The following is an 18671-nucleotide window of genomic DNA, read 5'->3' as shown; positions in this document are numbered from 1 at the left end:
CCCCAGAGATGGTGGTGTTTTTACTATATTACCTGAATTTCTTAATTCTTCAGTAAGATACATTAGTGTATTCGCTATAAAGATAGTAATTAAGGCTTTGCTGAACGTAGTTTATTACTTACTGAATCCTCTCCTCAAAAAACAAAATTCCCCTTTATGCCACTTTCAGAAAAGCAACAATTCAAAAGTTTTTTTTATTATATGACAAATTAACTGCATCGGTGTAAGCTGTAGCTGTATCTCTGTATTTAGTACCAATGTTTCTCAGAGCCCTTCAGATGTATTTAAAACAAAATGAGATGATGACCAGCTTGAGTGTCAACACAAAATATCAAGCTACAATGTGATACATACAAACAAACCCTTGACCATGGACTTACATTATTGGGACTTCTCCAAAGGCTAAACAAACAGAGAGTGATTTTATAAACAACATATATTTAACAGAAGATACAGCCAGTAAAGGTCTTCAAGTCACAAAAGATCTGTCAGGTGATGACAAATGTATTTCTAGGCAGCTAGTTTGCACAGTGACACAGATAGTCAAAACCTCAATACAAAACACTCGTTTGTGCTTTCTTTACACTATTCAACACATAAATTGTTTCTCACCTGGGTGCAAGGAATGACTCGCTAACAGCATTTGATGAACTTCATCCCAGGACACTACAGGGAGCTATACCTATTTAAACATCAGGTATCACATGCAGTTTCTGCCAATCTCATAATAATCTTGAGTGCCTATAGACTATTGCATACGTTGTATCTTCGAAGAGTTAATATGTTGATCAAATTTATAAAAAAGTTACAATAATTATACAATTATACACTGGGATCCAGAATTAAAAAAAAAATATTCCGATACAAGCAGGAGTGGTGGGGGAGTTTATAAAGTACAGAAATACAACGTCATGTTAAGCACGATAAGCCAGCACGTTTAACAGTGTAAAGAAGTCAGAATGCATGACATTGCATGATACCCGATCTTAAAGTATCACCTCGTTGCTGTCCTTCTAAAACCTTGTATGTCCAAATTTATACTTTTTCAGAAAATCAAAAAAAACACTGTACTTTATGATTAAATACTGTGCTGTCAAAGTTGATAGGCGCGTTTAATACTTTATTTTACTGATTAGATATCCTGTGACAAACATAAGGGTGACTAACAATAATGATTTATGGCAAAAATAAATAAAAAGTACGAAATGTGGCGATACGAAGTTTCAGAGGAACAACAGTGAAATGCTGCTCAATAAGAACAAATGTAATCTGTTTTCAGAATGCATTATATTGTTTATAATGATTACGACAAGAGAAAGAAATAATGACATTAAACATCTTGCTTTTAATTTTCATATTAATGTTAGGCTATTTTATTTTCTCCCAACTAGTTGGCCAACAGGTGGCAAACTAGGACAATATCACAGCTGTCACATAACATTAAAATATGTATAGGCCAAGGAAACATAAACTTTTCAAATGCTTAACCTGATCATTTCCTTTTTTATAAACCACTTTCATAAATTTAGTGGTATGTTAAATTGAAAAGGCTAATGAACAAACAAATTTTAATTTCTGGAATTACACATAAGAGAATGCAGAATATGATGATTATTTCATATTAAAACATAATGTAGTAGTCAGACAGCAATATTGTAAAACACATGGGAAACCCATTTACTTTAAAGTATACACTATTTAAAATACTATGTAAATGCATGATCTCAAGTTCTCAGAAATTCTCTAGATGACATCACTTCCTTCATTACTTTATAAATACAGTGCAGTGTGTGTAAAATCTTCTCAGTTGTTTCATTGACTCAACTCCAAGTCATTTGTTTCTCTCTCTAAAGCTACACTTGGTGAAAATGTTTACCAAAATCCTTCTTAATGATCCTTATAGAGCTTCTCAATAAAAGATCTATATGAATCTGTCATATTTATATGTAGACACAACATACCAAGCAAATACTTTGGTACAAATTCCCCCGATATGCATTGCCTGGGTCTGAAACCAATGGGATAGCCTACCTTAATGGTGAAACAGAAAACATAGAGGCTGAATTTACGAACAATACCATTTTATGGGAAATGGGAGAAAGAACGACAATCTGATGATATGGAACCATACGGCATCATCAGACAGCTCAATGTATTTCTGTGCAGCATATTAGACATTGTTCTGAATTCCCTCTGTCTTGTACGAACAAATGCAGCACAGTTGCACTAATGGCTTATCAAATCCAGCCAAAACCTCTAACTGTATTTGTGGGTAAACTTAGTTTTGTGCCAAATATGTGCAGCAATGTCATTTGCAAAACTGGAAACAGTACATTCATTTTTATTAATGGGACGTTTTATCAGGTTTCTTGGATCGAAAGACATCCCACAATAAATGTCTAGTTTTAATTTTCAACATAATACTTAACTTCTGTGACCCGCTGTATGATGTCATATCCTGTACAACAACTAGAATCTGAACCATTTCTAAGGTTGGGAGGCACTCTTTGCTTTACCAAACTCAACATGCCTACAACCATTATTTCATTAATTCTGATACTGCAATGGAGCCAAGGTATCAACATTTTTTAACATTAACGCCATAGCAAATTAAACCATATTTCTTAAATTCTAATATTTTTTTTCACAGGTACTGCAGGTGAAAGTGATGTTGATCAAGAGCCTAAAATTCTTTGGAGAAAAATAGACGGTTCTGCTACTATGAACTGCACACAAAATAAGGGTACTACCTACTACCAGATGTACTGGTACAGGCAACGGCCAGGAGAGACAATGAAACTCATAGTGTTTACAACCCCTTATGCAGAGGCAGATTTTGGAGATGATGATAAAAACAAATTCGATGTTCTTAAAAAAGTACCTGAATTTGGATCTCTAACAGTGAAACATCTAAATTCAAATGATAGTGGCATTTATTTTTGTTCGGTGAGTGAACACAGTATGGCAAAGGCTGTAGAATGCTGTACAAAAACATTGTGCACATGAAATAGGCCAATAGGGGGCACTCTTTTACAACCAATTTAGGTGTCCCACTGCAATTCATATTACTGAGTAATATTGTAAAATTAATTTACTGCAAAATATGGTTAATAATGTAAAAGAAAACTGCTAAGTTCACTGTAACGAATTGCTGTAAAAACTACAGCGTTATTTTACAGAAGCTGACTGTTTTTTAAAGAATACAGAATATTGCTGTAAAGTGCAATGCATTCTGGGGTCACGTGACGGATTAACTCATATGTACAGAATATTGCTGTAAATTTCAAATCTACAATGGCGGGACCGGGATGATCTTCAACGGTCGAGATTGGGGTAGTGCGCAAAATGAGTGATTCACACCTGTGGTAAGTGACTTATTAAGTATTTTTTTCCATATTTGTTAACTATCATACTGGTAACGTTATATAGAGGTATCTACATTCGCGTTTCATATTGGTAACATCGGATTCAACCTCCATCCGCGGGGACCGAAGGAGTCTTGCGCGGGGTTTCAGCAGCGCCGTCGCGGTAAGATTTCAAACATTCTCCGTCGCTATAGCACCTGAGGACAAAAGTTGTTCATGTTATTTAGAGTTTTTGTTCACACCAGGAGCGAAGGCGTATGTGACGAGCTACAGTTCATTGTATTAGTAAGTTGACGGTTGTTTATTTAATGTTGATCATCGCGCCCGCCATAGACACGGTAAAAGTTACATGCTTCGACTGTTGGGATTGAAGGGAATTTAGTATTGATAACCACACTCGGTCGTGATTATTTTCTGGTATAATTCAAATTTGCAAATAAAGTTATCCGTTAAATCGAGAGACCAAATTAAATCGAGTCACCAAAGCTTCCGGTAAGTCGATGTTTACGGAGGATAGCCCGGTAAAGTGATTAATGTACGTAACCAAAAAACGTTACCGACACCCTCATAGTAGCAGGACTGTCTCCCAGATATGACCGTTGAAGGGTGGGAGTGAGACGGCCCGTTACAAATACCAGTGACAATTTCTTGACCGTGACATCCCTAACGTTAATGGCTTACATTTCTGTATAAGTACGGTTTTAAGTGTAAGTTACTCTGAATAATTTGCTTAGAGTTTGTTTGTAGAGTCACTTATACTATAATGTAGTTTAAATGTAAAAAGCTTAAAGATAAAATTGTATAGTAACTATTAACTATTGTCACATGTGGTATTGTTTGTTTTAGGACACACTTTGCCATGCAGGCCACTGGATGCTGACTACTGAAGGTTAGGTTGTGTGTGATGGTGCTCAGCACAGCTTCATGTCTGGCCTTCCCACTCTGTTCATAGCATGTTACATATTCAATCTTGAGTACCAGGATGGGTCAGCGTGTATCTTGGAGTCCACTGAAAGGTATTAGTTGAACAACTTTCTTACCTGCATTTATAGATATGTTAATGTTATATACCTGTTAAGACCTTTAAAACAATATTTCTCAACGAGAGATGGATTTTTTTAGGGCAAATTATATAGAAGCCTCCCCTATTTAACACTAGCAAGCTGATGATTTAATTCATGTGTTTTAATATAATATATTTTGTACATTTAATATATAACATTTAGTTTTTCCTGACTCTTTGTAGATATTAATCCAGAGAGCGGAACAAGAAGAAGCGTCATTTAAAATGCCAGGAAACAGAAGAAACAGGTTGCAGTGAACCCACATGTTGCCGCTCTTCTAAACACAATGATGAATTTTCAGTGTAATCGATGAAAAGTAAGAAGCACACACACACACACACAGATCTCATCATTGAATTACATCATTTTATTATTCTCTGACTGTATATATTGTCCTCTGTTTTTCTCTGACTATAAATTGGATATCTAACATTATTCTCTTGTTTCGTTTCCATAGTTCCAGCCACTTGTTGTGCTCTGATGGATCAAGAATGTGGACCGTTTTACAGACTCACTTGGGCCTTGTTTTGCAATGTTGTTTCATGATGGTAATGTTGGTTAACGTGTTGTTAAACATGAATGTTTAAAGAGCCATGTTGGATACTATGAAGTTGTAACTGAATAAAATTATTTCATGTACAACAACGTACACAATTCGTCTGTAATGTTTTTTTGTATCAATTAAGAAAAATTAAACACTGTATATCCAGTATGCAAAACGTACTGGATATACAGTGATTTAGGTATTTCTTCTAAATAAAGTTAATTAAAATCAAGCAATTTGCTGTAAAAAATACAGAATTATACTGTTGATATTCAAAATTACAGTTTTTCCTGTATTCTGCAATTACAGTAAATGGCTGTAAATTAAACTACAGTACTGTGGCTGTACAATTTACAGTAACTGGCTGGCAACCCTGCTGCCAGTAGTTTACTGTAAATTTTACAGGATTTTTTTTACAGTGTTCTTTTAAACTTTTATGTTTTTATTTAACTAAGCCCATCTTTAAGTTTCTAATTAAACGTTGAAAATGTTAGAAGTTAAAAGGGCCTGTGTATTTTGTATTTATGTGACTGCAACTATAGACTGTTCACTACTTCAAAATACTTCTAAATGCTGTAATGTTTCAAATTGTTAGATTAATCTCACTTTCAGATGGGAGGTGGTTGTATTTCCTGCCAGCCGTTACCAACAGATGAAGATAATGTCTCACCTATAATTAATGCAGCTGTATGTATTCATTTTGAAAATAAATAACATATTTTTATACTTTACTACTAGATATATATGTATCTACATGATACAAAAATGTGAGGTGCACATCACATGTAAATCAAATAAAATAAATATAAATATGTGAAATATATTTTACTTTAATTATGTTTATTGAGTAAGAATGAAACGTAATCCAACTATCAAAACCAGGTCATATTTTATAATCCAATAAACTATATGTGCTGTATTGTTTGATTGATATTCCATTAAATCAACCCAAATCCATGAAATACAGTTTGTAATTTTCTCTTAAGGTTTTTGGCATTTTAATTAACCCCTAAATAATTCCTCAAATTATCTATAAAACATTGATGTGCTGTATATATTAATTGATGTTGTTTTGTTTAACTCTCTGATGTCACATCCTGTTTAACAGCAGCCGTCTCAAACATCCCACAACACTGCAAGTCAGTCTACAATTCAACATGTCTACAATGATACCATTAATTATATTGCTGGGTTGGTGGCAAGGTATATTCAAATATCTTTAAAAGTATCTCCATACTCTTAAAACTTTTGTCACTATCCTCATGTTCTCTATTTTACACAGGTGCTGCTGATGGAAGTGATGTTTCGCAAACGCCTAGTATTATTTATGAACCAAAGGGAAGTTCTGTTCAAATAAACTGCACACAGTATAAGGGTTCAACCTACAGACTGATGTATTGGTACAAACAGCGCCACGGAAAACCCATGAGACTCGTAGCATTCACAACATCTTACACCAGTCCAGAATATGAAGACTCTTTGTCCAATAAATTTTTGGCCAACAAAACTTATCCTGAGAATGGATCTCTGACTGTGAAAAATTTAGAACCAGATGATGAGGCCATCTATTTCTGTTCAGTGAGCGAGCACACAGTGTAGCAAAACTCTGGGGAGAGTACAAATAACAGATGTCAAAAAAAAATAAGAATATATTTGGTCAACAGGGGGCAATGTGTTTCAATAGATTTATGGCTTTCCTGTGTCTGCAAAATTTAAACGGTTCTGGTTTTAAAAAATGTATTCGCCTTATTTTTGTAGATTAAATAAAAAATTTAATTTCATTCTTTTAATTGACCTCTTGCTTATTTACCTCTTTGTTTTTTTAATTTTCCACACAATTCATCCTAAAATTTAAAGTTAGCTCTGCAATGACTGTTCCAATGTTGTCAAAAGCTGTGATGTTCATAGTGTTTAAACTTTCCAAAGACTAAATATTATGATTTTAATTTTTTAGATTTTATGCAGGACTGTGCAAGTAAATTCCAGCCTTGGTCGTATAAGGACAGACTTGTGGCCTATTTCTTGAATCGCAACCCATCAATTTTTCTGTTACAGTTGACACTTCCTGCTTGTACCTTCTATTCATAGCAGAACACACAGCGCAATGAGCCAACACAATGAACTCTTTCCTTAGTATATTTGCACCTCTGTTGTGGTCAACAGGTAAAAGTAAACAAATATGGATATGGATATTATACAAATTCTTTTATAGTTAACATTACTATACATGCTTTTTTTTCTTCACAGTTGTCTGTCTAGGTAACACTGTTCTTCAGAGTCCTGGCAACATAATAAGAAATCAAAATTAATTTGCTGTTATTGAATGCGAACACAATATTCCGAGCTATAACCTGTTGCTGTGGTATAAACAAACTCAAAAACTGTTCACATTGATGGGATACCTTTATCTTACAAATGAGAATAAAGAGCCTGGTTTTGTAACCAAGACTAATTTGGATGGAGATGCAAGGAAAAATGGCACATTGACTATCAAAACCCTCACGCTGAACGAAAGTGCAGTATATTTCTGTGCAGCTTGGTACACAATGTTCAAATTCACTTCTGTCTAATGCAAAAATTCTAGCCCTATGAAATGTGTGTAGAAATGAACAAGATGAAAGCAAGTTAGGCAAATACATGCTGTAAAAAGTATTCTTCATTATTCCATTCCATTCCATTTTCTACCGCTTATCCGAACTACCTCGGGTCACGGGGAGCCTGCGCCTATCTCAGGAGTCATCGGGCATCAAGGCAGGATACACCCTGGATGGAGTGCCAACCCATCGCAGGGCATTGTTCATTATTCTTCATTGTTAATTTTTGGATGTTAGTGTAATATTATTGTATGTTTTGTACTATCATCAAATCTTGTATTTGTTATTCTTCTTTTTAATTAATGAAGTGATGAAATCATTTACATATAAATTAAATTAAACAATAATAATCATGTGTTAGCTTTCATCATATTAGTTGTGTGGGAATGAAACACAATCCAACGATAATCTAAACACTGTATTTTGTGATCCAATTAATATGTGCCATATTCTGTAATTTGTTATTTGAATAATTCAATCCAAACCCATAAAACAACATTTTTATTTTAATATTTCAATAAAATTGCACTTGGACATTTCATCACATCTCAAAAATACCCCCCAAAAGACAGATATGCTTTTTTTAATAATTCATGTTGCTAGTAACTTTCAAAAGTTCTCTTCAGTGAGTGATCACCAGCTGTATCAAAGTATAGTCTAAGAGACAGGTGTCTTAAAAAACTGAAAACACTTTTGTGTGTGGCTCATTCAACGTGTGCCATTACTTTTTATCCCAGTATTAGTTCATTCACATGTGCAAAAAACAAATCTAATCACACGTAAAATGTGTGTTTTTGGACCACTTTTGTGTGAATACCATGTAAATTCACATGTGAGACCCATGGGATCACATCTACCCATGTTTTTTACACGTCACCACAGTTTACACCCACCACTAGCTAACGTCACTTCCTACTGCTTGTGCTTTTAATTCCTAGCAGAGTCATGTGTACAAAGAGCCAACACAATGAAGTCTTTCCTCAGCATATCTGTCCCTTTGTTGTATTTGCCAGGTTACAGTAAATAAACTAATATGAACTTGTTAAAAATATACTTCCATGAACAAAACAACAAACTAAAGATGTTTTTCTATCATCACATGTGTCTGTCTAGGTAACACTGTTCTCCAGAGTCCCGGTGACCTATACATATTCAAATTATACTGCGTTATATGCAAGTTCTGCAGGGGAATGTGGATAACTGAATATTACATCAACAACATACCGAACATACCTACTGTTTAATAAATATGAGTATATGCAGTTGTGTATAGCATGTGTTTATATTGCACAGTAGAACATTTAACTATTTATGAGGTAGATGGCCTGAGGGTAGAAACTTTTCCTATGTCTGGCTGTTTTGGTGCTCAGTGCTCTGTTGCGCCGACCAGGCGGCAGCAGTTCAAAGAGAAAGTGTTATTTTACGAGTTATTTTACTCACTCTGGAGGAGTACAGGACTGGGGAGGGTTCTCCCAATAATTTGCTCAGAAGTCAGGACTATCCGTTGTAGTCTTTTAGGTCAGTTTTTGCAGCTAAGCCGAACCAGACTGTTGTGGAAGTGATGAGGACGGATTCAATGACAGCTGAACAGAACTGTATGAGGAGCTCCTGTGGCAGGTTGAACTTCCTCAGCTGGTGAAGGAAGTAGCCTCTGCTGGGCCTTTTTGACAATAGAGTGTGAATGTTCTACTTTAGGTCCTGTGAGATCGTGGTGCCCAGGAACCTGAATGACTTTACTGCGCCAACAGGGCTGTCATTGATGGTGAGTGGGGGGAGTGCCGGGGTGTTTCTCCTAAAGTCCACTATCATCTCCACTGTTTTTAAGGTGTTTAGCTCTAGGTTATTATGACTGCACCAGACAGCCAGCTGCTCAACCTCACTTCTGTAAGCAGACACGTCACAGTCCTGGATGAGGCCAATAACTGTAGTGTCGTCTGTAAACTTCAGAAGCTTGACAGAGGGTTCAGTAGATATGCAGTCGTTGGTGTACATGTAGAAGAGTAATGGGTAGGGCTCACAGTCCTGGGGGCACCAGTGCTGATGGTACAGCTGTTGGATGTGAATTTACCAATTCTAACTAGCTGTTGCCTGTCTGTCAAAAAAGCTGGTGATCCAATGACAGACATAGCTAGGAACAGAGAGCTGGTTTAGTTTGGTCTGGAGGAGTGTTGGGTGTTATAGGCTGAACTGAAGTCCACAATCCGGATCTTTGCATAATTCCCTGATCTGTCCAGATGTTGTAGGCTATAATGCATTATTGATTGTCAACACAATATGAGCTAAAACAGATTGCTGCGGTATAAGCACAATAAAAATACAATAGGCCTTAAATTGGTGGGATATCTAAATTTTAAAGATGAAAATAAATAATCTGATTTATAGGAAATAATACTAAATTGGACGATGATGCAAGGATAATAATATTTCACATTATTTAAATGAATTTACATCATATAAAAATGTCTTTTTAGACAAGGAAACCAGCTTTTGATATCTTCAAGAGACAAATTTTTTTTTTTCTGCAAATCTTGATAGGAACACGCTAACTGCTTTTCTTATTCATGAAAATAAATTATCACTCCATTTTTTCTACATGTACTGCCACGCACTTTGTGAAACCTGTTAACTTGTGATAGAACTTATTGTATTATTGTTGCCTCCTTAAGATTTATCGCTTCAATGTTCCCTCCTAAGTCAATTTAGATAAAAACATTTGTTAAATGACTCAACGTAAATCACCAGCGATTCTTAACAGATGCCAAAAGTTAATATAGAGTCAGGGCAGTTCTGTTTAAATGACTTTAAAGATTTTCCATTTACGCAGATGTACTTCTATTAAAATGGGTAAGGATAGTCAATGTCCCTCATTGCGTTCACAACTGCTGTTTGCCAGTCCGAATGAAAAAATCGCTGTTAAATAAAACTGTTCAGACTAGATCTCTGACAGTCAACAGCATGGACCGATTATTGTGCCATATAACTGCTTTGCCAACAATGGAAAAATAGCCTTAATCAAATCACAGAAAACACGGATCAACAGTGGGCGATGTGATTCCATATATCTGCAGAATGTTAGTCTAATAGTTATTTTTACTCATGAAGTTCTCTCAGGAAATACTGCTTCAACAAGACCCTTAATAGTGAATTACTGTATTGCAAAGAGAGAAAATATAGTCCATTGGTTAAGTCTGCAGCTTGCTCAAGTATTGACCTACAAACTCATGAATGTTCTGTTCCATAGCAAGTCAATCAAGGCAACATTATAATCAATGGCTTAAAAGGTGCATGTGATTCAAGCTGACGGTGACACAATAAATTATATACACACACTGAATGCAAAAAAACACAGAAGAAGGTATCATTTGCAGTTCACATCCAGCTGGGGGCAGGTCATAAGACACCTCGTAAAGCTTATGATGTTTAGTTGCGTGACATCTTTTTTTGACCATGCAAGTCAACATGCTTGTGATCAGAGTTTATTTTAATGTTGCCATCGCAGTACTCAGCCTCACAGGTATTACAAAGATTTTAAATTCAGAAAAAAATGTAACTTGATAATGTTGTTTTTCAGCCTGTAAGCAATGCTGTAGTAGTAATGATATACCATTTTCCTTTGTTTCTATTTTCCTTTCAGGCTTTGTATTAAGTAACAAAGTTTCTCAGAGCCCTTCCGATGTAGTCAAATCAAAAGGGGATGATGCCAAGCTTGAGTGTCAACACAACATATCGAGCTACAATGTGATACTTTGGTACAAACAAACCCTTGAACATGGATTAACATTACTCGGGTATCTCCTTTTGCAGAATAATCAAACAGAAAGTGAATTTTTAAACAAAATACATTTGAAAGGAGATGCAACCAGTAAGGGTTTTCTAGTCATTAAAGATCTCTCAGGTGATGACAGTGCGGTGTATTTCTGCGCAGCTAGTTTGCACAGTGATATAGATAAACAAAACCTCAATACAAAAAGTCTGTGTTCTCCAGTCTGTGCCACTGCTACACAATTCAAAACATCAGCTGTGTATAGCAGGTTTGATTTGCTACCAGCATTTGAGGAAATTAGATGCTACTGACAGTTTTATGCAATCAGAAATACATTTTGCTATCCTATGAATGTTGAGTATGAGTATTATCTTAAATTTCCACCGCATAGGAAGTAACCCTAGTCCTGCTAAAATAAAAAATAGCCATTTGGCTGCATTATATTGACAGGAAACTTTGCATGATGTCATCACATAGTGAACATCTCATCGCTTTTGGTTAAAAAGTATTCAAATGTGAATCTGTTGTTAACAATTAAATCTTGTTTTGATATTTAAGACCATTACTATGATTATTATATCAAGTAGGAATCTTATTTATTGAATGAAATTTTCTGTGAAATATTAAAATATGTAAAAAATTAAATACGATTTAGCAAATTGCAATCACGGTAATCACACAATTACCTAAATTTCTTTATACAGGGATTTCCTTATAAATAAGGAAAGTAAAAAAAGTTAAAATTTTTGCCACATTCAAAAAAGTTAATATTTACATTTATTTTCATTGTATATATAATATATATTGTAATATATATACACCTGAAAAATAAAAATGTTAAAAAAATAGGATATCCAGTAAGCATCAAGGCACATCCAGATGCATCCAAGTTTCATCCTTTGAAAATTCAAGAATCTCTTTGCACAAACCGAATTTATAGCCACAAAACCTGAAATGAAAGTATCTGGTGGTACTTCAGCTTTACATCCAGTTGGGGGCAGTTGACACTAAAACACTCACATCACACATGATGTTCGGTGCTGTGACATCTTAAATCCAGTCCAACACGAAGATGATCGGAGATTTTCTCATTGTTGCTGTTTCAATACTCTGGTTTACAGGTATTATTTTACCAAGATGGCGGACCAAGATGGCGGCGCGTGAACATCGCGAGGCTCAGCGTCTCTCCAGTTTTAGCAATTATATAGTGTTTTTCTTGCTCATCTCGGGCCTGTTCGTTAAGAACAGTTGTGCATTCACAACGTACACCCGGCATGAGCTTTTGGATATCGGTTTGCGCATTCCCGGAAGTTATATCAGCAACATTCAACTCGTCCCTGAGATCGTCAAAACCTCCGATGCTACGCACCCCACACGGCCCGGCGGAAGTGCTCGCCGGCGGCGTCGAGATCGTAAACAGAGGCGGGGAAAACGCGGAGGGCTAAGAGCTAAGCTAACGCTAACACCACACCGGCTCTCTTTACCCAGCATTTTCCTTGCTAATGTACGATCATTAGTGAACAAAATGGATGAGATTCGACTCCGCATCATCAACAACAAAAGACTTTTGAACTGCAATGTCATAATCTTCACGGAAACATGGCTACACAGCGGCATACCGGACAACGCTATTGAGTTAGCGGGCTACAACACGCACCGCGCGGATAGAACGGCAGAGGAATCCGGTAAGACAAGAGGAGGTGGACTGTGCATTTATGTCAATAAAGCTTGGTGCACGAACTCTGTTATTGTCGGGAGACACTGCTCGGCTAACCTTGAGTTTCTCATGGTTAAATGTAGACCGTTTTATCTGCCACGGGAATTCACTTCCACCATTATAACGGCAGCTTATATTCCACCGGATGCTGATGCCAAGCTTGCTATGAAAGAACTTCATGCAGCCATCAGTAAACAACAGACTGCTCACCCGGAGGCTGCATTTATTGTTGCGGGAGATTTTAATCACTCAAACTTAAAGACAGTGCTCCCTAAATTTCATCAGCATGTTTCCTGCCACACAAGAGGAAACAAAACTTTAGACCATGTCTATACAAACATGGCTGAAGCTTACACCGCAACCCCCCTCCCCCACCTGGGTCAATCTGATCACCTTTCTTTGTTCCTCACCCCCAAGTATTCACCTCTCATTAATCGTGTGAAGCCATCAATGAAGACCATCAAGGTGTGGCCTGCGGGGGCAGACTTCACACTCCAGGAAAGGTTTCTACACACAGACTGGAGTATGTTTGCTTCTCAGGCCACCAGTGGCTCTCACACGAACATTGACAGCTACACCTCCTCTGTATTGGACTACATCAATACCACCATTGATAGTGTCACAACTCAAAAGCAGATCACCATATACCCTAATCAGAAGCCATGGATGAACAAGGAAGTGCGCCTCCTGTTGAAAGCACGCAACACCGCCTTCAGATCAGGTGATGCACAGGCCTATAGTACTTCCAGGGCAAATCTGAAGAGGGGCATCAAAAAGGCCAAGCACTGCTACAAGTTGAAGCTAGAGGAGCATTTTACCAATTCTGACCCTCGACGCATGTGGCAGGGCATCCAGGCCATTAGTGACTATAAACCCAACCACTCCATCCCCATAACCACAGATTCTGCCTTTCTGAACGAGCTTAATGACTTTTATGCACGCTTTGAGAGAGACAATAAGGAACCCGCCACCAGGCTCACACCTTCCACCGACCACCCAATCATCACAGTAAATTCCACAGATGTTTTCACTGCACTAAGCCGGATAAATGCGCGCAAGGCTGCTGGCCCTGACGGCATCCCTGGTCGCGTACTCCGGGCATGTGCGGAGCAGCTCGCTGGGGTCTTCACGGACATCTTCAACCTGTCCCTCGCCCAAGCAGTGGTTCCAGCATGTTTCAAATCCACCTCCATTGTGCCCATTCCAAAACATTCCAGCCCGACATGCCTGAACGACTACCGCCCTGTAGCACTCACACCCATTGTTATGAAGTGCTTTGAGCGGCTGGTCCTGTCACACCTAAAAGACTCCCTACCATCCACACTGGACCCATACCAATTTGCCTACCGTAGCAATAGGAGCACAGATGATGCAGTGTCCATGGCGCTGCACTCCGTGCTCACACACCTGGACAATAAGGACACTTATGCACGCATGCTGTTTGTAGACTTCAGCTCTGCATTCAATACCGTAATCCCTTCCAAGCTAATCATCAAACTTGGAAACCTAGGCATTAACAATACAACCTGCAACTGGATTATGGATTTCCTGACGAACAGGCCTCAGCTTGTTAGGCTAGGCAACATCTGCTCCACCACAACCACCCTCAACACTGGTGTACCACAGGGCTGCGTACTGAGCCCCTTTCTCTACTCCCTTTTCACACTCGACTGCAGGCCTGTGAATGGATCTAACTCCCTCATCAAGTTTGCAGACGATACAACAGTGATTGGTCTCATCAGCAACAACGATGAGACTGCTTACAGGGAGGAGGTACGGCACCTGGCCACATGGTGCTCAAACAACAACCTGCTCCTTAACACTTCAAAGACAAAGGAGATCATCGTGGACTTCAGGAAGGCGAAAGGAGGCACACACGACCCCATCCACATTAACGGGACGGCTGTTGAACGTGTTTCCAGTTTTAAGTTCCTGGGGACCCACATTTCGGAGGACCTGTCCTGGACCACCAACACCTCATGCCTGGTCAAGAAGGCTCACCAGCGTCTCTTCTTTCTGAGGACACTGAAGAAGAACCAACTGTCTTCAACTATCCTGGTGAACTTCTATCGCTGCACGATAGAGAGCATCCTGACCAACTGTGTCACAATCTGGTACGGGAACTGTTCTGTTGCTGAGCGCAAGGCACTGCAGCGGGTGGTGAAAACAGCCCAGCGCATCACAGGAACTACACTCCCTTCCATTGAGGACATCCAGAAGAAACGCTGTCTGCGTCGAGCTCGCAGCATTCTCAAGGACTCCTCTCACCCCGCTCATAGACTGTTTACTCTCCTGCCTTCCGGTAGGCGCTTCAGGTGCCTCCGGGCAAGAACCAGCAGACTAGGAAACAGCTTTTTTCCCAGAGCTGTTTCATTATTGAACTCTGCTCCCCACTGATTCCACTACCTCTCATAACTTTAACTTAATGCTGCTATTACAATGTTTACATTGCACTACAGGGCTGCCATGCATGACGGAACTGTACACACCAGTACTTCATGTATCTGCTCTACCGGAATGTTTACACGCATCATTTGCACTCTATACTGCTCACTTGCACACCAGGAACATTACACTGAATGCTCATTTGCACTAATGGACTACTCCCATAACTGCATTAACTCATCTACTGCACTGTAACTTTCATAACTGCATTAACTCATCTACTCATCTACTTCACTGTAACCTTAATAACTGCATTAACTCATCTACTGCACTGTAACTTTAATAACTGCACTAACTCACCTACTGCACTGTAACTCATCTATTGCATTATTGCATCTATCGCATAACTAACTGCATCTACTCATCTATTGCACTATAACTTCAATAACTGCATTAACTCATCTACTGCACTGTGACTGTATATCTGCATCTACTCATGTATTGCACCGTACCTTTAATAACCACATTAACTCATCTACTGCACTGTAACTTTAATAACTGCATTAACTCATCTACTGCACTGTAACTGTATATCTGCATCTACTCATGTATTGCACCGTACCTTTAATAACCACATTAACTCATCTACGGCACTGTAACTTTAATAGCTAATGTCTGTAACTAATGCACACTCAAGTCACTTGCACTATTGTATAGTCTATATTGTTATCTGTTCATAACCTCCTGTACATTAATGTTCACAGTATATAGCCTTCTGTATATATTGTTCATAGTACATACCGATTGTCATATTTTCATAGTACATGCCCATTGTATAGTATTTTCCTAATATTGTATTCTGTATTTATTCACACTGTATATCTGCACTTGCTAATTGCACTTCTGGTTAGACCTAAACTACATTTCGTTACACTGTACCTGTATATGTGTAATGACAATAAAGTTGAATCTAATCATCTAATCTAATTATTTTAATATGAGAAAAAAATTCATGCTGTACTGCTGTTTTTCAGCCAAACAATGAAAATGTTGTGGTGATGATTTACTGTTTTCACATACTTTTCAAATGCTGTTTTCTTTCCAGGCTCTGTATTTAGTAATGATGTTTCTCAGAGCCCTTCAGATGTATTTAAAGTAAAAGGGGATGATGCCAAGATTGAGTGTCAACACAACATATCGAGCTACAATGTGATACTTTGGTACAAACAAACCCTTGACAATGGATTACAATTATTGGGACTTCTTCAATATACGAATAATCAAACAGAGAGTGAATTTTTAAACAAAATTCATTTGAAAGGAGATGCAACCAGTAATGGTCTTATAGTCATAAAAGATCTCTCAGGTGATGACAGTGCTGTGTACTTCTGCGCAGCTAGTTTGCACAGTGACACAGATAGTAAAACCTCAATACAAATACTCTCTAGTTTGTGCTTTCTTTACACTGTTCACATATCAGTTATGTCGTACCTGGGTGCAAGGATTAGATTTTCTGCCTGTATTAAATAAACAGCATTCCAAAACACAAGAGGGGGCTATATCTCTATTTTCCGAAAAGTAACAGCATGAAAATCGTTGCTGTCCTTCTGAAACTTTTAATTTATGTCTAAATTCAATGTTTTTCAGAAAATTTCAAAAACATTAATCTTTTTAAATAATTAAATACTGTGTTGTCAAAGTTGACAAGCACTTTTTTACATGTTTTACTGGTTAGATATTTGAAAAGCCCAGTCAGAAACATAAAGGGTGACTAATATGATGATTAACGGCAACAAAAATCACGAAATAGGGAGATTTAGAGGTTTCAGAGGTACAACAGCAAAATGCTGTTCATAATTTGCACAAATATAAAAAACATTACAAATCTGTTTTCATAATTTATTTTATTGTTTACCCTGATTACAACAAGAGAAAAAAATAACAACGACAAAACAATGTCTTATTTTTATTTTCATATTATTCTTTTTTTTTCATCCAAGCTTTCTTTTGACAACCCATTCTCGTTCTCAGATCTCAAAAGATGACACCACTTCCTACTTAAAAGTTACCCTGAACTTAATTCATAGTAGTGTCACTCAGCACATAGTGCAGATATGACTGTTGTTTCACTGAGTATTTCTGTTTTGCTCTTATACCATACAGGTAAACCCGATTAATTAAATATTTTATTTACTGTAACGCTCATAAGCTGAATATTGCTTACAATATCTTCTTTCATTACAGCTGCCTGTCATGGTAAAAGAGTTGACCAAACTCCTGGTGACCTCTTAAAGAAACCAACTGAAACAGCTGTGATTATCTGTACTCATAATATAACAAGTTATGATCGTATTCTTTGGTACAAACAAGAATTCACAGGGTTTAAGTTAATGGGATACCTTAATCTTCAATATGACAATCCAGAACCTGACTTTAAAGACAAGATCAAACTTACTGGAGATGGAAGAACACACGGCAACCTGACCATCAACAGCACTACAATAAGTGACAGTGCAGTGTATTTTTGTGCAGCATATTACACAGTGATCAGAATCACATCTGTGTTGTACTATAAACCCCCGCAGTTTATCAGTAACTGATATGCCAACTTTGCACCTGGATCTGCATGGGTATGAGGGATTTCAGTACCATAATGAAAACAAAGTTCTCAAATAATAATAATAATAATAACATGCAACATTAACATGCAAATTGTCTTCCATAATGTGTGTTTTTGTTTATTTACTCTACATAAAATCATCAAATAAATATTGATAGCGGTATGTTCTCAGAGTTTCAAGCTTTTATCACTATTTTTTTCAATCAAAGCTGTATTGAATGTATGCTACAGAATGTATTCTGAGATCTAAGAATATTGCTGTCAGATACGGTTCCCCTGTTTGAGAAAATAATTTGCCTCAAACAATGACCTTCCCATCGCAAACCCGAAGCACTAACCGCTACACAAGATGGCACACTGACTGAACTTGTCCAGTTTGAAAGTAAAGCCTGTCAGGCCTAAATATTGTCAGTTATATATATCTGACAGTTGAGAATTTTGCTGACAGATACAACCCCCCCATGTGTTCCATTAGATACATTAGAAAGTTCATACTCTCAAATATGTTTGTTTTTAAGCTAATTTAAGCATTCATGATAACATGAAGAAAATTGTTTTTACTTTTTAATTGTTCCGTTTACAGCTACTTTACATTTTCTATGTTTCAAATCCACAAATT

General features: G+C 37.4%; 1 gene segment (V, D, J or C); it reads left to right on the top strand.

The window, feature by feature from the left end:
• The first annotated feature begins 4787 nt into the window (after nucleotides 1-4787).
• LOC130436975 (T cell receptor beta variable 29-1-like) lies at nucleotides 4788-6711 on the top strand. The segment is given in 3 exon segments: nucleotides 4788-5660; nucleotides 6082-6176; nucleotides 6256-6711. Coding segments are annotated over 3 exon segments (420 nt in total).
• Nucleotides 6712-18671: the final 11960 nt, after the last annotated feature.

The sequence above is a fragment of the Triplophysa dalaica genome, chromosome 15, assembly GCF_015846415.1.
Source record: "Triplophysa dalaica isolate WHDGS20190420 chromosome 15, ASM1584641v1, whole genome shotgun sequence".
Taxonomy (NCBI): domain Eukaryota; kingdom Metazoa; phylum Chordata; class Actinopteri; order Cypriniformes; family Nemacheilidae; genus Triplophysa; species Triplophysa dalaica.
This window is presented reverse-complemented; position numbering and strand designations above follow the sequence as displayed.